Source organism: Populus euphratica, unplaced genomic scaffold, assembly GCF_000495115.2.
Source record: "Populus euphratica unplaced genomic scaffold, PopEup_1.0 scaffold88.1, whole genome shotgun sequence".
Lineage (NCBI taxonomy): Eukaryota > Viridiplantae > Streptophyta > Magnoliopsida > Malpighiales > Salicaceae > Populus > Populus euphratica.
Window position 1 is genome coordinate 78,987 of NW_011499956.1, and position 18,464 is coordinate 97,450.

An 18,464-nucleotide genomic window follows, 5' to 3' on the forward strand; every position below is an offset into this window, starting at 1 on the left:
ATTCCTTAATAGTGGCTCTTGTGGTGGTGATTCTCGACAAGATCAATGCGAATCATGATGGGGACGCGGCCCTTTACGGTTTTATCAATGGATTTGCTTCGTCGGAATAAAAAACATGCTGCGTTGGTAAAATTCACCGACAAAAACTGTCTATCGTCATTTAGATAGTCAATAATTTTTCTTTTTATTTCCAATTCTGTCATTAAAAAAAGTAAACACTGATAATCGTACAGATAGAAAAAGCATGTTAAAAACAAATTTTCATTAAAAATATACCGATGAAATAATTCGGTTTGTATTTCTAATTGTAACTCACTGACAAAAAAGTTGAGTCAATGAATATGACATAGATAGTAAATATTTTGCAACTCTATGTAAAATACCAATGATCTTTGGTCGTTGGTATAGACGTTAATGATAGTAGCATATACAGTAAATATTTTTCAACTCTCTATAAAATACCAATTATGCAAATAAAATTATATGAAACATTAAAATATAAAAATAAAACTAAATAATATTCATCCAAATATTCATTACAAATTTAATGTGTTTCCAAAAAAAAAATTAAACTAAAACAATGGCGGAGATGAAGGAGGAGGAGGAGGAGGAGGAGGAGGAAGCTGGTTTCTTCTGGGACCAAACGGCCAAAAAAGAGGCGCATATGTATCACCAATCTGTGATCTAATGTCCATGATCATTTGGTAGAGTTGTTCATAATAAGTCGAAAGTCGTTTGTATTGTTGTTTCAAGGCTATGAACTCCTCAGACTAGGTGCCTGATACTAATTTGAAGCTCCCAACGATTGAGACACTATAAGCCGCCCATAAGTTCTCAGCCATAGTGTTGGAGAGCCCGTACACTCTATTTTTATCAGGTTCACCAAACAATCCTACCTCCATCCACAAATCTGGATTGAAATCCAGATGGGTAGAAGAATTATCCCCATATCTCTCTCTCAACCAGCTATTATAGGTCTCCTGAAAATTAAAAAAGAAATCATCTTATTCAATTTAAGAAAATAATAACTTACGAAATAAAATGGTTGAACAAGCATACCATGAAGTGTTGAGCGCGATTGTCCTCGAACTGTTGCACCCCCTTTTGGCGGTCTTCACTTCGCACGTGCATCTTTACAAACAGCTTCATTGGGCTCGGCTCACATCCAAGAGACGTAGCCTATAAAAAAAAAAATGTTGCAAGTATACAAAATGGAGCCCCTAGTGTTTGTGGTCACCGAACCATGAATTTGTGGGTTCTAGTTGTCGACACTGGACTGTAAGTGTCGTGTGAACTGTTCAAGCGTCACATGCTCAATATATTACAACCATATATCCCCCGAGATGTATGGTTGTTTGAAATCCCTCCAAACCACCACATCATTTCAGCTTTGTAGACCATTATCTCTCGTATGTTTTCTAGCTTTTTTTGTATGTCATACCAAAAATCACACAACCTACTTCCATAGTGACAAAATAAATTTTAAAATAAAAAATTATATTTTTTTCGATGTTACCTATATGCCGCATGATTCTCCTATACCCTCTTCGCAACATTGTCATGTGCGCTATCCCACTCAAACTTGTGTTGTGTATAAATAATTTATTTAAAATAAAAATAGTACGAGATATAAGATTATAAAAATAATTTACTAAAGATAAGCTAGAAATTAGAAGTTAACATCTACCTATAATCTTCGAAACCATGCATCAATATAAGGTCTTCAATTGAGATGTTTGAAAAATTGGCTCTATTGAAATAATAGAATCTCCATTAACGATTTAAACGCCGATGTTATTACTCGGGTGGTCTCAATGTTTGTGAACTTGACAATAAATAAAACTAATAAAATATTAATTAGTTATTCATAAATTATGTTATAAGTATAAAAAAAACTAAAATCGAAACAAACTTACATTGAACGGTCATCCTTTCCATGTGCCTGGTACTTGCGAGTGAATTGACTCTATTGTGAAGGCACACTGCCTCTGCAATATGAAACTGTGCTAGAAGAGGCAACATTGCGAGTGAGTGCCCTCTTCTTGATCGCCACTTAAGGATAAGTCATCATCGCTGCTAGAAGAATTAGTTGCAACCATTTGCTGATGATGTGTTATTGATTTCATTCTATGCATTTACACAAATTTATACGAATAATTACATAATTAAATTTGATTATTTAAAAAAGTTCAGCAGCACCTCCCCTATACTGGAGACTACCTAAAGTTTTCAAACCTGTAAATATTGACAATAGCTACAAACCAATTGACTCCATTGAAAAATTTTATATATAACCTAGCATCTATATAAATTTAACAATAAAATAAAGCAAAAAATAACATTTAATTTTATATATTCAACTAACATCTATAGAAATTCATCAATAATAATTAAAATTAATGGAAATAATCAAACACATATCAAGCAATAATAGCGTAAAATTGAGATAAATTAATTAAATTTAATCTTATATTTTCAATTACTAACGACAAGTAAATTCAAGAATAACAATTAAAATTCAACAAGATAATCAATTACTATGGCAATAAAAATAATAAAATAGACAACAAATTAAAAAAAAACTATAGGCTTATTAATGAAAAATGGTTACTTTAATAGTGTATTTATTTCTAGACTTTATCTACATATAATAAAAGAAAACCAAAAAAAATATATTGTTATTTTTATATCTTTATATCGTTTTGATATCTTAATATCAAAAATAATTTTTAAAAAAATTATTATTTTAATATATTTATAAATTTAAAATATTTAAAAAACAATTATTATCTCAAAACAAATTATCCCGAGCGACAATCTCAATACAGGGGCTACAAAGGAAGGCTAACACATCATCACTTGCTAATTAATGAGATTAGTATATATAAATCATGGATTACAAAATCAAATGTTTATTAGGAAATGTTTGACAATACAATTTAAAATCCCCACTAGTCAGGGGGTCAATAATTCCATGAAGGAATACTAATAGAAAAATAAGAAATGATGTTCTTTCATGCCTCCATCATTGCCATTAACTAGTAAGAGTAGTCCGAAAAGAAACGAAGGTTATATAAAAACTTTGTCCACGCTTACTTTATATAATGTAAATTAAAAAATTATTCCAAATGGCGTCTTAGATTTTTTCTCATCCACTAAAAAACCATAAGGAAATCAACGCCTATGCGCAGCCTTAAGGTGAACATGGGTTTGGGTAAAATTATAAATGGAGTTTTTAAAAAATACTTTCTTATTTTTATATATATCTACTAAGTGAAGTCTTGAGCAATTTTTATTTTGTATTATTAAACAAGAGAAATCTTTATTTTATAAAATATAATTAATAAATATACTTTATTTATTTTTAAAAAAATTATTAAATAAAAATATTAAATTATTATCCGTGATATTCATATGTTCTAACTAGCTCTGCAAAAAAATAAGAGATTTTATATATATATATATTATGATTTTCAAAAATATTAAACCTATTCTATATCATAACTTTGGTTATAAATAATATGAATTAACTTGAATCAATTAAATTAATATTATTTTAAAAAAATAAAAATAAAGTTTTAATCAAGACAATAAAATTCTTAAATATGACTTAATTACTTTCCAATTTTTTTTAATTCATTGGATTGAAGTCCAAAAATTTTAATTATAAATGCATTGACAATTATTGTGCCAAAAATCAAGATGATAGATAATATTTTCTCAATCACATAATACTCTTTTTTGTCCGATCTACCATGACTTTTTATTTATTTTATAACTCATCACAGCCACCCTCTAGCCTCTACCCCTACCTTCAAATTATCCGAATAAAATTAAGAAAAAAAAAAGAACTCAAAAAGGCCATAAAAATAAAAATAAAAGATTTGCTCTCTACATTAAAAATTGAAAGAAAAATAGCAAAAGCCGGGACCAGATTCTCACTCTTCATTCCTATGTGCAAACCCATTTAATTTACTGTGTGATTGATAGTAAAGTTGAAAATACTTATTTAAAATCATTTTTATCTTAATTAATGTAGTTTTTATGATTTTAACATTAATTATATTTTAAGAATAAGTCTTTCGTATTCGCCTTTTAGGCATACTATTATCGTTACCAAACTAAGTTGTAGCTCTGATTTTTTAAAGTGGTTTTCTTTAAAAAAATAAATTAATTATTTTTAATTGTTATTGTGTAATGTAATTTAGGGGGGAAATCATTTTTAAAAGTATTTGGTGCATAATAATTTTTAAAAGTATTTTTTATTTAAAGAATATATTAAAATTATTTTTTTATTATTTTTATTTTTAATATCAGCACATCAAAATAACTTTAAAAGTATTAAAATAATTTTTTTAATTTTTAATATCAACACATCAAAATAATTAAAAAATACTAAAAAACATATAAATTTTATTTTTTTTTCAAGTAAAAGATACTTTTAAAATGCATCAAAAACATAGAAGTTTAGGCAAAATTAAATATAGTCACTTAATTAGAAACTATTGTATCATGGGTCTATTTGGGAGTTTGATGAATATTGATTTTCAAAGTATTTTTTATTCAAAATATATTAAAATAATATATTTTTATTTTAAAAAATGACATTAGCGCATTAAAATAATAAAAAAAAATTAAAATTTTTTAAAAACATAATTTGAGTTAAGTTTCAAGCACATCCTTAGACCTCTGGGACTGCATTTGTATTAGAGTTTCAATAAAATTTAAAAATGTTTTTATTTAAAATTAATTTTTTTATGTTTTTTAGTTTTTTTGATATGTTGATGTCCATAATTTTTTTTAAATAAAAAAATATTATTTTATACAATACTTAGAAACACCCCTTAACCATACATACATACATACATACATATATACATACATACATACATGTGTGTGTGTGTGTGTGTGTGTGTGTGTGTGTGTGAGAACGAAAAAATGAAAGAAAATGAAATTTCCAGGAAGAGAAGGGCTGGGAAAAAGGGGAAAGAGAAAAATCAGCGAGTCAAACTAAAACAAAATGCAAAGAAAAGTCAAGTAGAGGTGAGGTGAGAGATCCTCGAGATTAATGCACATCATATTTGTTTATTTTTATATTTTAAAAATACTTTTAAAAAAATTTAAAAATTTTATTAATATTAAATTAATATATTTTTAAATTATTTTAATATACTGATATAAAAATTAATTTTTAAAACATAAAAAAAATATTATTAACATATATTTTGATATAAAAATTCATTTGATTATATATTTTGATATAAAAATTTATTTGAAAAACAACTATTTCTTGATGGCATCAATTAATGTAGATCGCAGTGGCCAAGACTGTTTTATTAAGAGTGAAGCTGTAAAAAACATTTTATTGTTCTGATTTTTTTTAACTTGGAGGATAAATTAGTTATTTTATTGTTTTTAAAAAGTAAAAAGACACCTGTACCCCTAACAATTCTTTAATAACTAGTCAAACGATGGAAATGACTGTATTATCCCCCAACATCAACTCACCTCATTTTTCCTTAGAGAGCAAAATCATAATCTTACCATAGCAATGAATAGTGTTTTGTGTTAGAGGGACGTTTTTAGTTAATTATTTTGAAAGTAAATAGGGCGGTTGCCTTGTTTGAAACTAGAGACATTGGCTGCTAAAGGGATAGCTTAATAATTAATTAACACCATATTGCAACGGGAAGCTGTCCACTGCAACTGGAAGCGGATCAGACACTGTTTGCAATTTACTGTCATTATCTTTCTTTATCCATGTGGTGAAACGGACGAGGAAGGGATGAGATGAGACACGGTTCACCGTTTTGAAATGCAAAAGTTGCTCCAAGTTGCCTTATTTACGAATAAAACAGTGTTGCCATTGTTGATTTGCTTCTTGAAATGATTTACAGATGAGACACGGTTCACCATTTTTTTTTAGCAAAAAAGCAAGTGGGTTTTAAAGAAATGTGCAAACGCCAACAAACGAAGTAATCAAACCCAAATATAGAAGGGAGCGCTGTCATTATTTAGCAAATCCAGCGAAAGTAATCTTGTGACTCTACCAGTGACAAGTGAATTTAACTTGTAAAAGGAGTACCTATACTTGTTGGGGGGGGGGGGGGGGGGTGTGGGGTGACAAAAATATTCATAGCTCACATTACAAGTTGCATTATTTAAGAATAAAATTGTGTTGCCATTGTTGACTCGTTTCTTGAAATGATGTCCACTTGACTTTTTATTTATTTATTTAAAGACTCGACATGCCATGTAGGCTAATTGGCACTCTAAAATGCATGCACCATCAAGACCTGCATAATATAGAAATTTCGCTATTTTTCTTTCGGTTTATTTCTTCAAGTAATATTTTGTTTCTGTGATTATGGCTACTGGGCAAGCACCAGGCAACCCCATTCCAGCTATGAGAAAATACCAGCCGGTAGAGCATCCAGTGGTGGTAATAGGGCCACAGTACCTGGCACAGTACCCTGTTGAGCTCGCCGTCAACAGTGATTTTAAGGTGTCTGACATTAATGGCACCCTCATCTTCCAGGTCAAGATTAAACTATTAAGCCTTAATCGTCGTTTTCTGAAAGATGCAGCATTAATAAAATAATTAAAAATAATTATTATTAATATTAAAAAATATAATTTTTATATGATAAATTTTTAAAATAATTTTTATAAACCCACCGTGCAGGCGGGCATCCAACCTGTAAACTACAATAACAAATCAGCTTGAAAAAGAATCAACTGGGGTCTTTCTTGAGGGTAATTCATTGATTTCTGAACCACTCGAGTCGGAGCATGTGATGATGGGGCTAAGGCACAGCTTGGATATGTGAGTCAATTTCTTGCTTAATTTTCTCTCTGAGATTATTGTTTTCAGAAAAAAACAATAGTGAAAATGAAATCCTCATGAGTCTCTTATTTTAAAATGAATAGGAAAATTGTACTAAAAATATTTTAAAAATAGATTTATTTTTAAAATATAATTAATTCCTCGAATACACGCCATAAGATTTTTCCCAGTCCACCCAAAGACGCCACCCCCCCCTCCCCCCCTGCCAGAAAACAAAAATGTCTTTGTTTAAGCGTTCTATTTTCAAAATATAATTAATTCCTCGAACATACGCCATGAGATTTTTCCCGATCCAACCAAAGAATCCGCCCCCCACCTTCCCCCGCTGCCAAAAAAAATCAAAGATGTCTTTGTTTACGCACAAAAATGAACTTTCAAAGAAGGAAGAGGACAGTGTCAAGAAGAATAATTCATCTAATTAGAATTTAAATTTATTTTTTAATGATTATTTATTTGAGTTTTTATGGATTTTAGAATGACTTGATATTTATATAATTATTAATTTTAAATTTTATAAAATTAATTGAGATATACAGGGATAATATAAATATTCATATTAATAATAATAAAAAATCAAAGACTTTTTTTTTTGTTTTATTTAAGGACATGATATAGGGCTACTTGGCACTATAAAATACGTACATCATTCCTCCCACAGACTACTTCTATAACCATCATCAAGACTTGCATAATATAGAAATTTAGCTATTGTTCATTCTGTTTATTTCTTCTAGTAATATTTTGTTTCTGTGATTATGGCTACTGGGCAAGCACCATTCAACCCCGTTCCAGCTATGAGAACATACCCGCCAGTGGAGCATCCAGTGGTGGTAATAGGGCCACAGTACCTGGCACAGTACCCTGTTGAACTCGCCGTCAACAGTGATTTTAAGGTGTCTGACATTAATGGCACCCTCATCTTCCAGGCCAATAGTAAACTATTAAGCCTACATAATCGTCGTTTTCTGAAAGATGCAGCCGGTAACACCCTTGTCAATCTCAGGCAGAAGGTATGTTTTATTGCTCTTTGTCATTTGTTCTCTTCTTTTTCAATCTAACCATCACAACAACGATAAGAGTAAATCCGATATCAATTTCTTACCGCGGGTTTAATTTATCAATTTCTCCAGCTAAGGACCATGCATGGGAGGTGGGAGGCTTTTAGAGGAGAAAGCAAGGAGAAGAATGATTTGCTTTTCACAGCCAAGAAACCAAAGCTGTTCCAATTCAAGACTGAGTTAGACGTATTCTTGGGTAATAACAAAGGAGAGGACCCTGATTTCAAGGTCAAAGAAGGCTACAGCCAGAGTTCCTGCTCTATATTTCTTGGAGATTCCAATACCATGCTTGCACAAGTAACATTAACAAAACTTATTTCTGGATTATGACAATATTGAATAAATTTAACCAACATCATCTTCTCATATAGAACTATATGTCTGTGGCTGAGGCTGTCGTAGAAATACCCCAGATTTCATTACATCATTTACATTAAAACCGATTATTGTTTTAATCAAGAAAGTTGTCTTCATAATTAATATCTCATGCCAGTATTTTTCTTATTATGTGAACGCAGGTGCATGGAAGACATACTCTCGCGATTATGCCTAATGTTGATTATGCCTTCATAGTGGCTCTTGTGGTGGTAATTCTCGACGAGATCAATGCGGATGATGATGGGGACGCCATCTTGGAGGGTTTTGTCGATGGTATAGCTAGTGGAGTTATTCCATCGGCATAAAAAAACACATTTTGTTAGTAAAAGTCACAGATAGAAATTGCCTATGACATATAAATCGTCAGTAATTTCTTTTTATATAGTTAATTTTATCGGTAAAAAAAATAAATACTAACAGTTGTGCAGATAAAAGAAATAAACCAAAAAAATTTAACTGAAAATATTTTGACGAAATAATTCAGTTTATATTTCTAACAGTATCTCACTAAAAAAAGGGTTTTGTCGGTAAATATGATATATATAGTAAATATTTTGAAACTCTTTGTAAAATATTAATGGTCTTTAATTGTTGGTGTAGACATCAATGATAATAACATATACAGTAAATATTTTTCAATTCTATATAAAATACCGCGAACTATGTCTGTCTAAAAATCCATTGGTTGTGATTTAAAAAAAATAAAAAATTATTAAAAATAAATTATATAAATTAATAGTAAAAAAACAATTATGCAAATAAAATTGTATGAAACATTAAAAGTATAAAAATAAAGTTAAATAATATTCATCTAAATATTCATTATAAATTTAATATGTTTCAAAAAAAATTAAACTAATATAATGACGAAGCTGGAGAAGGAGAAGGAGGAGGCTTGGAAACAAACAACCAAAAAGATGGCGCATATGTATCACTTATCTATAATCTAATGAGTTGTTCATAATCCGTCGAGAGTCACTTATATTGTTGTTTCAAGGCCATAAACTCTTCAGAATGGGTGCTCGATGCTAATTGGAAGCTCCCAACGATGAAGACACTACAAGTTGTTTGTAAGTTTTCGATCATAGTATTAGAAAACTCATGGTAACTATACGTTATCGAACATAAAAGAAAACATTCTTTGCCAAAACAAATTAATAAAGCATGCAAAGTTAAAGTGATTTTGCATTTTTAAAATGTTTTTGAAAATATTCAAAAAATATATTTTATTTATTTATTTATTTTAAATTAATATTTTTTTATATTTTTAGGTCGTTTTAATATGATAATGTTAAAATAATTTTTTAAAATAAAAATTATTATTTTAATATATTAAAAAAACCTTTAAAAAATCATCATCATATTTCCAAAAACTTTATTTTATTGATGTTTTAATATTTAAGAGATGATATAGAAGTGGATGAAAAAAGGGAAGGAGAAAGAAAATGACATGTTGACCATATATTAACAATAAAATTAGCTAATTTTGGTGTCAATGTGTGTAATTTTATGAGAGGGGTGCAATTAAGGTGTTTTTTATCCTTTATTTTGTCATGAAAAGTAAATCAATGCTTGAGATTTTTTTTATTCAGGTTATTTTTTGTATTTTTTGATAGATTAAAAGGTGGTTTGAGATTAGAAACTAATTTATTAAGCCTTCTGAGATGTTTATTAGATATTTTCAAACAAAAATAGCTTTTTTATGTCAAATAAAAGGAATTTGATTTTCCAACCACCTCATACGATTAGAATTTGTGCGGGTAAATAATGTGTCATTCATTTGACATTATTGACGACATATTATCTACTTTGCTTTTAAGAAAAAGGATGGATGACTTATCATCCTCTTTGCAAGCAAGTTTTGCTTGAAATCTCACACATGGCTCATCTTTTTTAATAGAGTCAGCCAAATAGGCCCACCCAACTTAGTTGTTTTGGTTTTGTTTTAATATTTTTTAAATTTAATTAAAATCAATGATACTAATATAATTGATAAGATATTTAGGATGTTATTTCATTAAATACAATTTAATTTTAACTTTTTTTAAAATAATTGTTTATATATATAATTTCAAATAATTTTTTACATATATAAGGTTCGCAATGAATCTTTTTCACTCAATGTATTTTATGATAATTTTCTTCTCTTAAAGTTTAATCAAAATTCATTATAATTAAATTTACTGTCATTTATGATTATTTTCTCTTAAAATTTAGTCAAAATTCATTATAACATATAATTATATTATATTTAAAATATTTTTCTATTAAACATTTATTTTCAGACAAGATTATCACTTTTTTTATAATATTAGTGAACATTTCATTGATTATTATATAAGAACCTATAAATTTATCAAATATCTTTATTATTATTGAAACTTACTTTTCATATGATACTAAATCTTTAATTTTTTTATTAAAAAAACTTGATAAAAAATATTTTTATTTAAAAATACATATAATTTTCAATTTATTTTATTAAATATACTCATCAACTCTTCAATTCATAATTAGATTTTTTTTTCATGATATTAAAAAACCACATTAACAACACCTACCTCACATTTTTCTTCGTTAAAAATTAACTTTTAATCCTGCCGCGGCAGACAGCTACAAAAGTTGGCTAGTCTGAGAATCGAGAATAGATTTCTTTGTTTTTGTCCTTTTTCCCCTGAATCTGCACATTTTACTACAGTAACTGTGATACATGGATCCACAGATCATCAACTCCCTTCCTAACACAAGAAAAAGTAATGGAATCTCATGCAACTAAAACCATTCAACACTCCAAATGGACAAACTCTAACCCTTTCAGACAGTGAATTTCCAAGCCGTTCCACTAGCATACTGTCAGCTGTCCGTCAGCACATATTTCAAGCACATATTTAATTAACCCGTATCAGTTCAAAAGCCATGGTGTTGATACTGCACAAACCCAGCTTTTGTAGAGAGAAGTTACCTGGAACCCATTAAAGTCTGTCAATGATGGAGAACACAAATGTCTCGGACCATTTTTGCTTTATGAATTCCGGGACCAAAGAATCGTCCATGAAAGGATTCCATACAATTCCACCAGGACCACTGAGGACCCATTTTATTTTGGATGGAATGCTGGAGGGATCTAGCATTGAAGTTTCAACCTTCTTCCTAGAAACATGTTCCTTCTGAGAACTGGAGCTTTTGGAAGGCTGCAAATCACGAATGAACAACCAATGCTTATTTATATCACGAGTTCAGATTCTAAATTATAAGCTCTACAAAAAATGGAGAAGGTTTCAATGTCTTGGGCATGGTCTGATGGCTGTCAGTAAATTTATTAGATTCTCAGAACCAGAATTATGCCAGTCAAGCAAAACATGACAATCTCCAAAAGAATCTTCAACTTTCAGTGATACAACCACATTAATATCATCTGTAAAATAAGTCATACTTTACTCACAATAAAATTATCTCCGGCTTTTAGTGCTTCCAGTGTAGCTATGTGCTCTTTACCTTCAGTAAGGTATTTCTCAACAGAACTCGGGGAACGGAATCGCTTCCTAGTTTCCGGCTCAAAGTAGTGCTGCACAACAAAGTAGCATTTTTCATGATTCTTACTTCCACATGCAATTCAGAGGAAATACAGAACTCTGCAACTTCCACTGAGAAAAATCTCCTTCGCCATATCAATAGAAGAATTGACAAATACACAGGAACTCAACTTACGAAACTCTGTATTCAGACAGACAACCACCAACCAAAAGTACATCTCTATTGTGGACGGTGGTGTAATAAGATTGAATAGAGCATATTTAGTATTGGAGCAAGAAAACTACCTCTGCGCACTTGATAATTATTTAACACCTCAGTAGATATTTTTACTACATGCATCTGTGATCAAGAATCAAAAGGACCGAAGGTTCAAGAGAAGCAATCAATTAAACCAAGACGAGAAATTTAAGAGAACAAGACTATGAGAAACTGGGAATGTAGAGATAAGAAATCAATCTGTTTTATTCAACATCATACCTATTGTTACATCATGAATCAGCTTCGTACTCAGTATGAAGAACCAAATAACAAACTAAAAATATGGAACCCATAGAAGTAATGAGAATAACTGCCACATCATGATAACAATTTGTTATTCATCTTGCCAAAAAGCATCCAAACAGTTTCAGGAACTTCTTCCAAGTTTTCTTGTAACATTTAACTTTATTGGGTGGATATTGAAGTTCTGGAGCTTGGCTACCACCAATCATCAACAAAGATATTCAGTTTATGCACACTGTTTTAACCCGGAATTCACCAATAGCTTTAACATGCACATATCAAGATGCCCTTAGCAACAAAGATATGGACTGAAGAAGCAAAAGGTAGGGTCCAAACAGTACCTTGTCAATAATACCTGCATAATCCATGTTATCGTGTGGCTTTTTCTCAACAATCCAACCATTAGGCAGATCGATCAATGAGCAGCTTTTGAAAATGTATGGATCGATTTGTATCCTATTTATCTTTCTTGCTTATTTAATGCTAATGGTCCAATCTAATTCAGACTAAATAGGAAACAAAAAGTCCTCTGACATTCAAAAACAAAGTTCCTCTGAAATTTAAAAAACCTTAAGTCTTGAGTTGCTGATACTCCACAACAGTAAAACAAGGAAATATTAGAACTCACATTTTTTTTATTGCCAGGTTTAGCACTCTTGGATGTTTCTCCACTCAGGTGTTTCTGGATAGATATCAGCGAACAAAATCGCTGTCCAGCCCCAGGCTCATAGTGATACTGCATATTAAGATGAAAGTTACACTAGTTCAATGAAGATGTCTTGCCGCTAGAACAAAGTTCAATGAAGTAATCTTCTGTCATGACGAATACATGCATTTTAAGCAGTATTATAGCGGTAATAGCTAACAATTTAAGCAGCTTAGCTTCAAAAGTGAGAAATATATCAATGAAAGGAGACATAGCATAAGAAGTTTCATTGCAAACGACATTGAAATATAAGAACTTAATGATAAAAGACAGGACAGATCAGTCTGATGGAAAATTGAGTCCATTATGGATCAAAATGACCATGCAGGTGTCATATTATAATCAGGATTGCAAGGGCTGCAATTATCTGAAATCCAAGGTGCAATTTTAACAAGAGTTTTAGTTACCTAGTCACTGTGACCTCCAACAAATGTATGTATAATGCCTTGAGGTCAGCATTTAAATGAAGCAAGGTGGTGGTTAAGTGGTAAAAATTTAAAATTAAGGGGTTTCTTACTTTTATAGTCTCAAATTCGAGTTCTTGGTTGCTCATACGATGATTACTGGAAACTTACATGATTATTAACTTCAGAACTCATGGAATTAATCGTGATACGCGTAAACTAGTCCAGACACAAAAAAAATATATGTGTTAACAAAAATGGTGCACTGAATGAAGGCTGCCATTTCATCGACCCAACTAATCTGTGGGTGGCATAATCTGTGGGTGGCATTGTGTATATGGATTTAAGATTGATACATTCATTTGGTGCATTGATTTGAAAAGGGGTACTGTTGCTCTTGAATCATTTGTTTCATGGAGTTCTCTAAGATATGAGAGTATGAGACTATATAGTAATGAGGAACCGCATTGGCATTATTAAAAAGGCTTCATTTTGTGCCTTCATGCCAGAAAACAAGAAAAGCATCATCAGCATTTTGATGCTTTACTAATTTACCATTAGAAACTGCGGAAGATCCAAAAGGGTACTAATCGTTGTTTGGACTATGATGTTCGAGACCAGATACCGTGTTGCTCTCCACACCCCGGACCCCGAAACAGTACCCAAGTTTTCCCAACCTATACTCATCATTTTCAAGTTAACGAGAAACTCAAATCCTCGAAAAGTCCACATCGCAACCCGTATATCAATTCAAATACTGGCGCACACCAGGCAACACGGCACCACCATAACCACCCACGTTTGCTTAAACACTTCCTATTGGCGTGAAGTTAAAAATAATATATATATTTTTGAAATTTTCACTATGTTTGCTAATGCTACTTCGTCAGAAAAATTTTGGGTATAAAGGAGAAGTTCGAACCTAAGACAACTAGACCTCACAGGCGATGGGGAAATGGGTGGCGCTTGAAGACCGGATCACCAATGCATGCATTAGTGTAAACACAAATGTAGAAGTACTTCGTTCACACTATATCTATGGTAAGCAAAAGCACGGCAAAAGAGAAGGTCGGTATACTTTGAATTGGTGAAAGGAAAACAATCAATCACCTTGTCATTATGGCCACGGCGGTTGCCGCGTTTGCTGCGGCAGCGTCGCACGACGACCCAATCATTTGGGAGTTTGAATTGGTGGTAAAGGGTGGCTGATACCTGTAATTCGTTATTTTGATTTTGGGACGAGATTTTCGCGTCCATTGACTCTTGGTGGAAGCTATCTGATTTTGATAAGAAAAGCTTTTGAGGAAATATTTACTTGGGGCTTCAAGATTTTAAGATTGTGTGTGTGAGAGAGTGATTTTGAGTTACTCATAGATTTTGTCTTGAACTTTTCTATTTGTCACTTCTTCGAGCGGTTTCCACGTGTCTTTTATAGCACTGATCCATAGTATCATTGCGGTTGCTGCGTTGCGGGTCGAAGAAAAAATTCCAAGCATTACTATTACTAGTATATTTTCCAACAAAAAAAAATTATTCATAGATTTAAAATATAATATATATTACAAATATTTAAAAAAATACAATAATATTTTATTTACAGCTAGATCATGATATAATAATAATTTTATAAAAAAATAAATTATTAAAATTATTTTTAATTAATTCAATATTAAATAAAATAATAATAATTAATAAATAACAGAAAAAATACATGTGATAACTTGTCAAACCAGAAACTCAAATCATGAAATCAAGATAATACTATAAAAAATAAATAAATAAAAGCTACAAAACTCAATTTTTAAACAATTTAATATTTAAAGATGAAGTCGAAAAAAAACTCAATTAAAAAATAAAAAAATAATTTAGGTTAACTTACTAAACTTGTTATTTAAATCATGAGATGGGAATAATTTTGTAAAAATTAAATAAAAAGATTACAAAGTTTTATTTTCAACAAATTCAATATTGAAGATTGAAATCGAGAAAAATAAATAAATTCTTAAGACTCGAATAACTCCATATAATTCAAATTAAAAATAATTTGTGAAATTCAATTCTCCAAGAACTTTATATTGAAGGATGAGATTGAGAAAAAAAATTAAATAAAAAAATTGAGTATTTTAAGGGTGAAATTAAAAAAAAATCAATTAAAAAATCCAAAAAATAAATTGGATAAACTTGCAAACTCACGACTTGAATCATGAAATCGGAATAAACTTATAAAAAAAAATACAAAATCCAATTTAAAAATGATAAAAAAAAAAAAACAAAGTTAACTCAGGTTAATCTATTAAACCTGCGACCTCTGTTATGAAAATGAAATAACTCTATAAAAAGCAAATTAAAAAAATTACAAAACTCAACTTCTAACCAATCCAATATTAAATGATAAAATAAAAAAATTATTTAAAAAAATTACTCAAGTTAAACTGGATTAAATTGTTAAACTCATGATATAGATCATAAGATTTTACTAAAATTCATAAAAAAAAACATAAAATAAAATTATAAAACCTTAGTTCAAGCAATAATATTGAAAGCTAGAAGAAAGAAAAAAATAAAATTTATAAAACCAATATATACCCCAATAAAAAAAATCAAAAAAATTATAAAACACAATTTATAAAATAACTTAATATGAAAGGTGAAAAAAAAAACACAATAATATTTTGTGAATATAGTTTGGTTTAGCCACATCCTTTAATATTTTGTTAATCATCCTTCATCATTGTATTAATTAATTAGTTTTTTTTATAATGTAGTACTTATCAATTCATTTTCTCTATATAAATTTATAATTTTATATATTAGTTAAAATGTTTCTTTTATACTAATACTATACTAGTTGAAAATAATATATTTATGCTTAAATTAAAAGTAGAGTTCACTTTTATTTACATCATCTTATTTAAAAGTATTGTTTAATATAAATATTTTAATATGAAACATTAATATATATAAAATTAATTATGAATGAATTAAAAAATTAATTTTAAAAAATTATGCGGCGGCAAATTTTTCAAACCCAAAAAAAGTATTAATTCACATTGAAAGATAACATGTTTTTCAAGAGGCTCGTATAGTAATGCACTGTAAAGTCAAAATAAGGCTCGTAAAGCATAAAAGATTTCGAAGAGGAGAGGGCCTAAACAATGTGTGGGTTTTGTGTCAAAACCTCATCCACTTCTTTTGCTGGGCTTTGATTTGGGTTTAGTTTAATTGTAAAATGATTTTTTTAATTAATCTTTTTTTTCATCCAATGAACAATTACTTGTCCAAATTCAGTGAATTTATTAGGTTTCATATGTTGTATGATAAGTTTTTTCATAGTAGTTTTTGTTTAATTTTTTAAGAATTTTAACATTTGAATTAGTTTTAAATGTTTTTAACGTTTGGTTTAATGTTTAAACATTTAAAATGTCACGTTTTAATTTATTTTAAAATGCCAAAATTACTTCTTTTATTCTAAAATAATTCTGATAGTCTAGATCTCCTGTATAAATAAGAGTGAGAGGAGTCTTTAGAGTCTGTTTATTTTTATATTTAAAAAAAATATTTTTTATTTTATTTTTTATTTATTTAAAATTAGTTTTTTATTTGTGTTTTTATATATTGATATTAAAAATAAATTTTAAAAAATAAAAAAAATATTTTAATAATTACTATCACAATACTAAATGATTATTTGAAGCACATGAAACAAAAATGCTCTTTACCATCTCCCACTTTCCACTATCTTTTATTATATAATGTCTTTATTTTATTTTTAGGCTTGATTGTAATTGAGAGAAAATCGAGTCAATTTTGTAAGCTTGTATAACTTGATAGGTTATGCAATATTTTGAGATGATATTCTTGAAATGTAGAGGGGTTATTTTATGTTAAGACTATCTGTATTAAGAGATAAACCACATAGTCTTAAGAACAAATAATGTAATCATTGACAATAATTTTTTTTAATTTAAAGTTTTTCTAAATATTTTATTTACAAAGTTTAAAATCATACAAAAATCTAAAAAAGTTTAACAAAACATCATGGCCCAAAAAATAAAGAAATCACATATTAAAACAATGTTTCGATGTTTTGCCCTTGATTCTAAAAACAAAAACATCATATATTGAAACAATGTTTTGCCCTTGTTTTCGAAAACAACGAGGCTAGCTTACAGGGAGTGTTGTTATTTTTTCCACATAATCTATTAGTTATTATAAAAAACATTTGGACAAATTCATCTTATTATATTTTTTTTGTACATTAAAATTACTCAATCACCCTTCAAAACAAAAGAAGATTGATCTTGCATTTTTTTTTGGATTTTTTTCATAGTTAAATTACCAATTTCTGTTTAAAAAAAAGTTTTCATCCAAAGTTTTTTTTTGTTTATCATGCCTTGTTTGTAATAATAAAGTTCACCTAGGGGTTTCTTGGTAATTTAAAATTTTAAAAATTAGTAACAAAAAAAGTTAGAGATGTGTACATCCCCCGTGCTTTTTTGGCAGGACGTGCATTATTGTTTGATTGCGAAGCTCTACCTTTTACAAAGACATTTGAATTGTCTCAACAACCTTTTTATTATATGACGACGTGTGTGGCCAACAGGTCTGGTTTTTATGTTGAAGGCTTTTTTTCTTGCTTTCTTTCTTCTCACTCTCTACATCAAATTTCACGCCTGTTCCTTTAAAATTTCAAGACAACCTTTCAATTGTTTTCTTTTTCATATTTGATCTCTTTTCTTTTTATTCATATTTTTTTATATGAAATAATTTATCAAATTTATTTTTTTTCAATTTCATCATTCTTTAATTTTTTTTATATGTCAATTTGGTCTCTATTCTTTTAATTTATATTTATTTTTTAGGATAATTTTAAAATTGATTTTTTTTATGATTTCGTCCTCCAATAATTTTTTTAATGTAATCATTAACAAAAATATTCTTTATTTTTATTCTTTTAATCCAAATTTTGCTAAGCATTTTATTTACAAAGTTTTAAATCATACAAAAATCTAAAAGAGTTTAGCAAAACATCATGG

The 18,464-nt window shown here is 29.1% G+C and overlaps 2 protein-coding genes across 6 annotated transcripts; one reads left to right on the top strand and one right to left on the bottom strand.

The window, feature by feature from the left end:
* The first annotated feature begins 6,169 nt into the window (after nt 1-6,169).
* Nucleotides 6,170-8,668, top strand: LOC105138314 (protein LURP-one-related 15-like). 3 transcript variants are annotated; one of them, XM_011044362.1, is made up of 4 exons: nt 6,170-6,581; nt 7,820-7,857; nt 7,978-8,202; nt 8,424-8,635. In XM_011044362.1, exons 1-4 carry the CDS (start codon nt 6,368-6,370, stop codon nt 8,586-8,588), a joined length of 642 nt encoding a protein of 213 aa, XP_011042664.1. In that variant the 5' UTR covers nt 6,170-6,367; the 3' UTR covers nt 8,589-8,635. The 3 variants fall into 3 exon arrangements, with proteins under 3 accessions (XP_011042664.1, XP_011042665.1, XP_011042663.1); XM_011044363.1 differs by lacking the exon at nt 6,170-6,581 and having other exon boundaries at nt 7,508-7,857; nt 7,978-8,133; nt 8,424-8,668; XM_011044361.1 differs by lacking the exon at nt 6,170-6,581 and having other exon boundaries at nt 7,508-7,857.
* Nucleotides 8,669-10,860: 2,192 nt separating this feature from the next.
* LOC105138312 (methyl-CpG-binding domain-containing protein 7-like) lies at nt 10,861-14,835 on the bottom strand. 3 transcript variants are annotated; one of them, XM_011044359.1, is made up of 6 exons: nt 14,539-14,835; nt 12,947-13,054; nt 12,660-12,773; nt 11,726-11,848; nt 11,246-11,474; nt 10,861-11,140 (listed from the first exon to the last, which is right to left on the bottom strand). In XM_011044359.1, the coding sequence occupies exons 1-5, from the start codon at nt 14,683-14,685 to the stop codon at nt 11,256-11,258; spliced, it is 711 nt and encodes a 236-aa protein (XP_011042661.1). In that variant the 5' UTR covers nt 14,686-14,835; the 3' UTR covers nt 10,861-11,140; nt 11,246-11,255. The 3 variants fall into 3 exon arrangements, with proteins under 3 accessions (XP_011042661.1, XP_011042662.1, XP_011042660.1); XM_011044358.1 differs by having other exon boundaries at nt 10,911-11,474; nt 14,539-14,834; XM_011044360.1 differs by lacking the exon at nt 12,660-12,773 and having other exon boundaries at nt 10,861-11,474.
* Between the last annotated feature and the right edge of the window lie 3,629 nt (nt 14,836-18,464).

Excerpts from the sequence above, each read along its gene's own strand:
- LOC105138312 (XM_011044359.1), bottom strand. The coding sequence starts at position 14,685 with ATGGACGCGAAAATCTCGTCCCAAAATCAAAATAACGAATTACAGGTA. Across the intron at positions 11,849-12,659 it reads ATGCAGGTATTATTGACAAG|CACTACTTTGAGCCGGAAAC; the intron begins GTACTGTTTGGA and ends TTTGTTGTGCAG. Across the intron at positions 11,475-11,725 it reads AAGCCGGAGATAATTTTATT|CCTTCCAAAAGCTCCAGTTC; the intron begins GTGAGTAAAGTA and ends CGTGATTTGCAG.
- LOC105138314 (XM_011044361.1), top strand. The coding sequence starts at position 7,603 with ATGGCTACTGGGCAAGCACCATTCAACCCCGTTCCAGCTATGAGAACA. Across the intron at positions 7,858-7,977 it reads TTGTCAATCTCAGGCAGAAG|CTAAGGACCATGCATGGGAG; the intron begins GTATGTTTTATT and ends CAATTTCTCCAG. Across the intron at positions 8,203-8,423 it reads CCAATACCATGCTTGCACAA|GTGCATGGAAGACATACTCT; the intron begins GTAACATTAACA and ends ATGTGAACGCAG.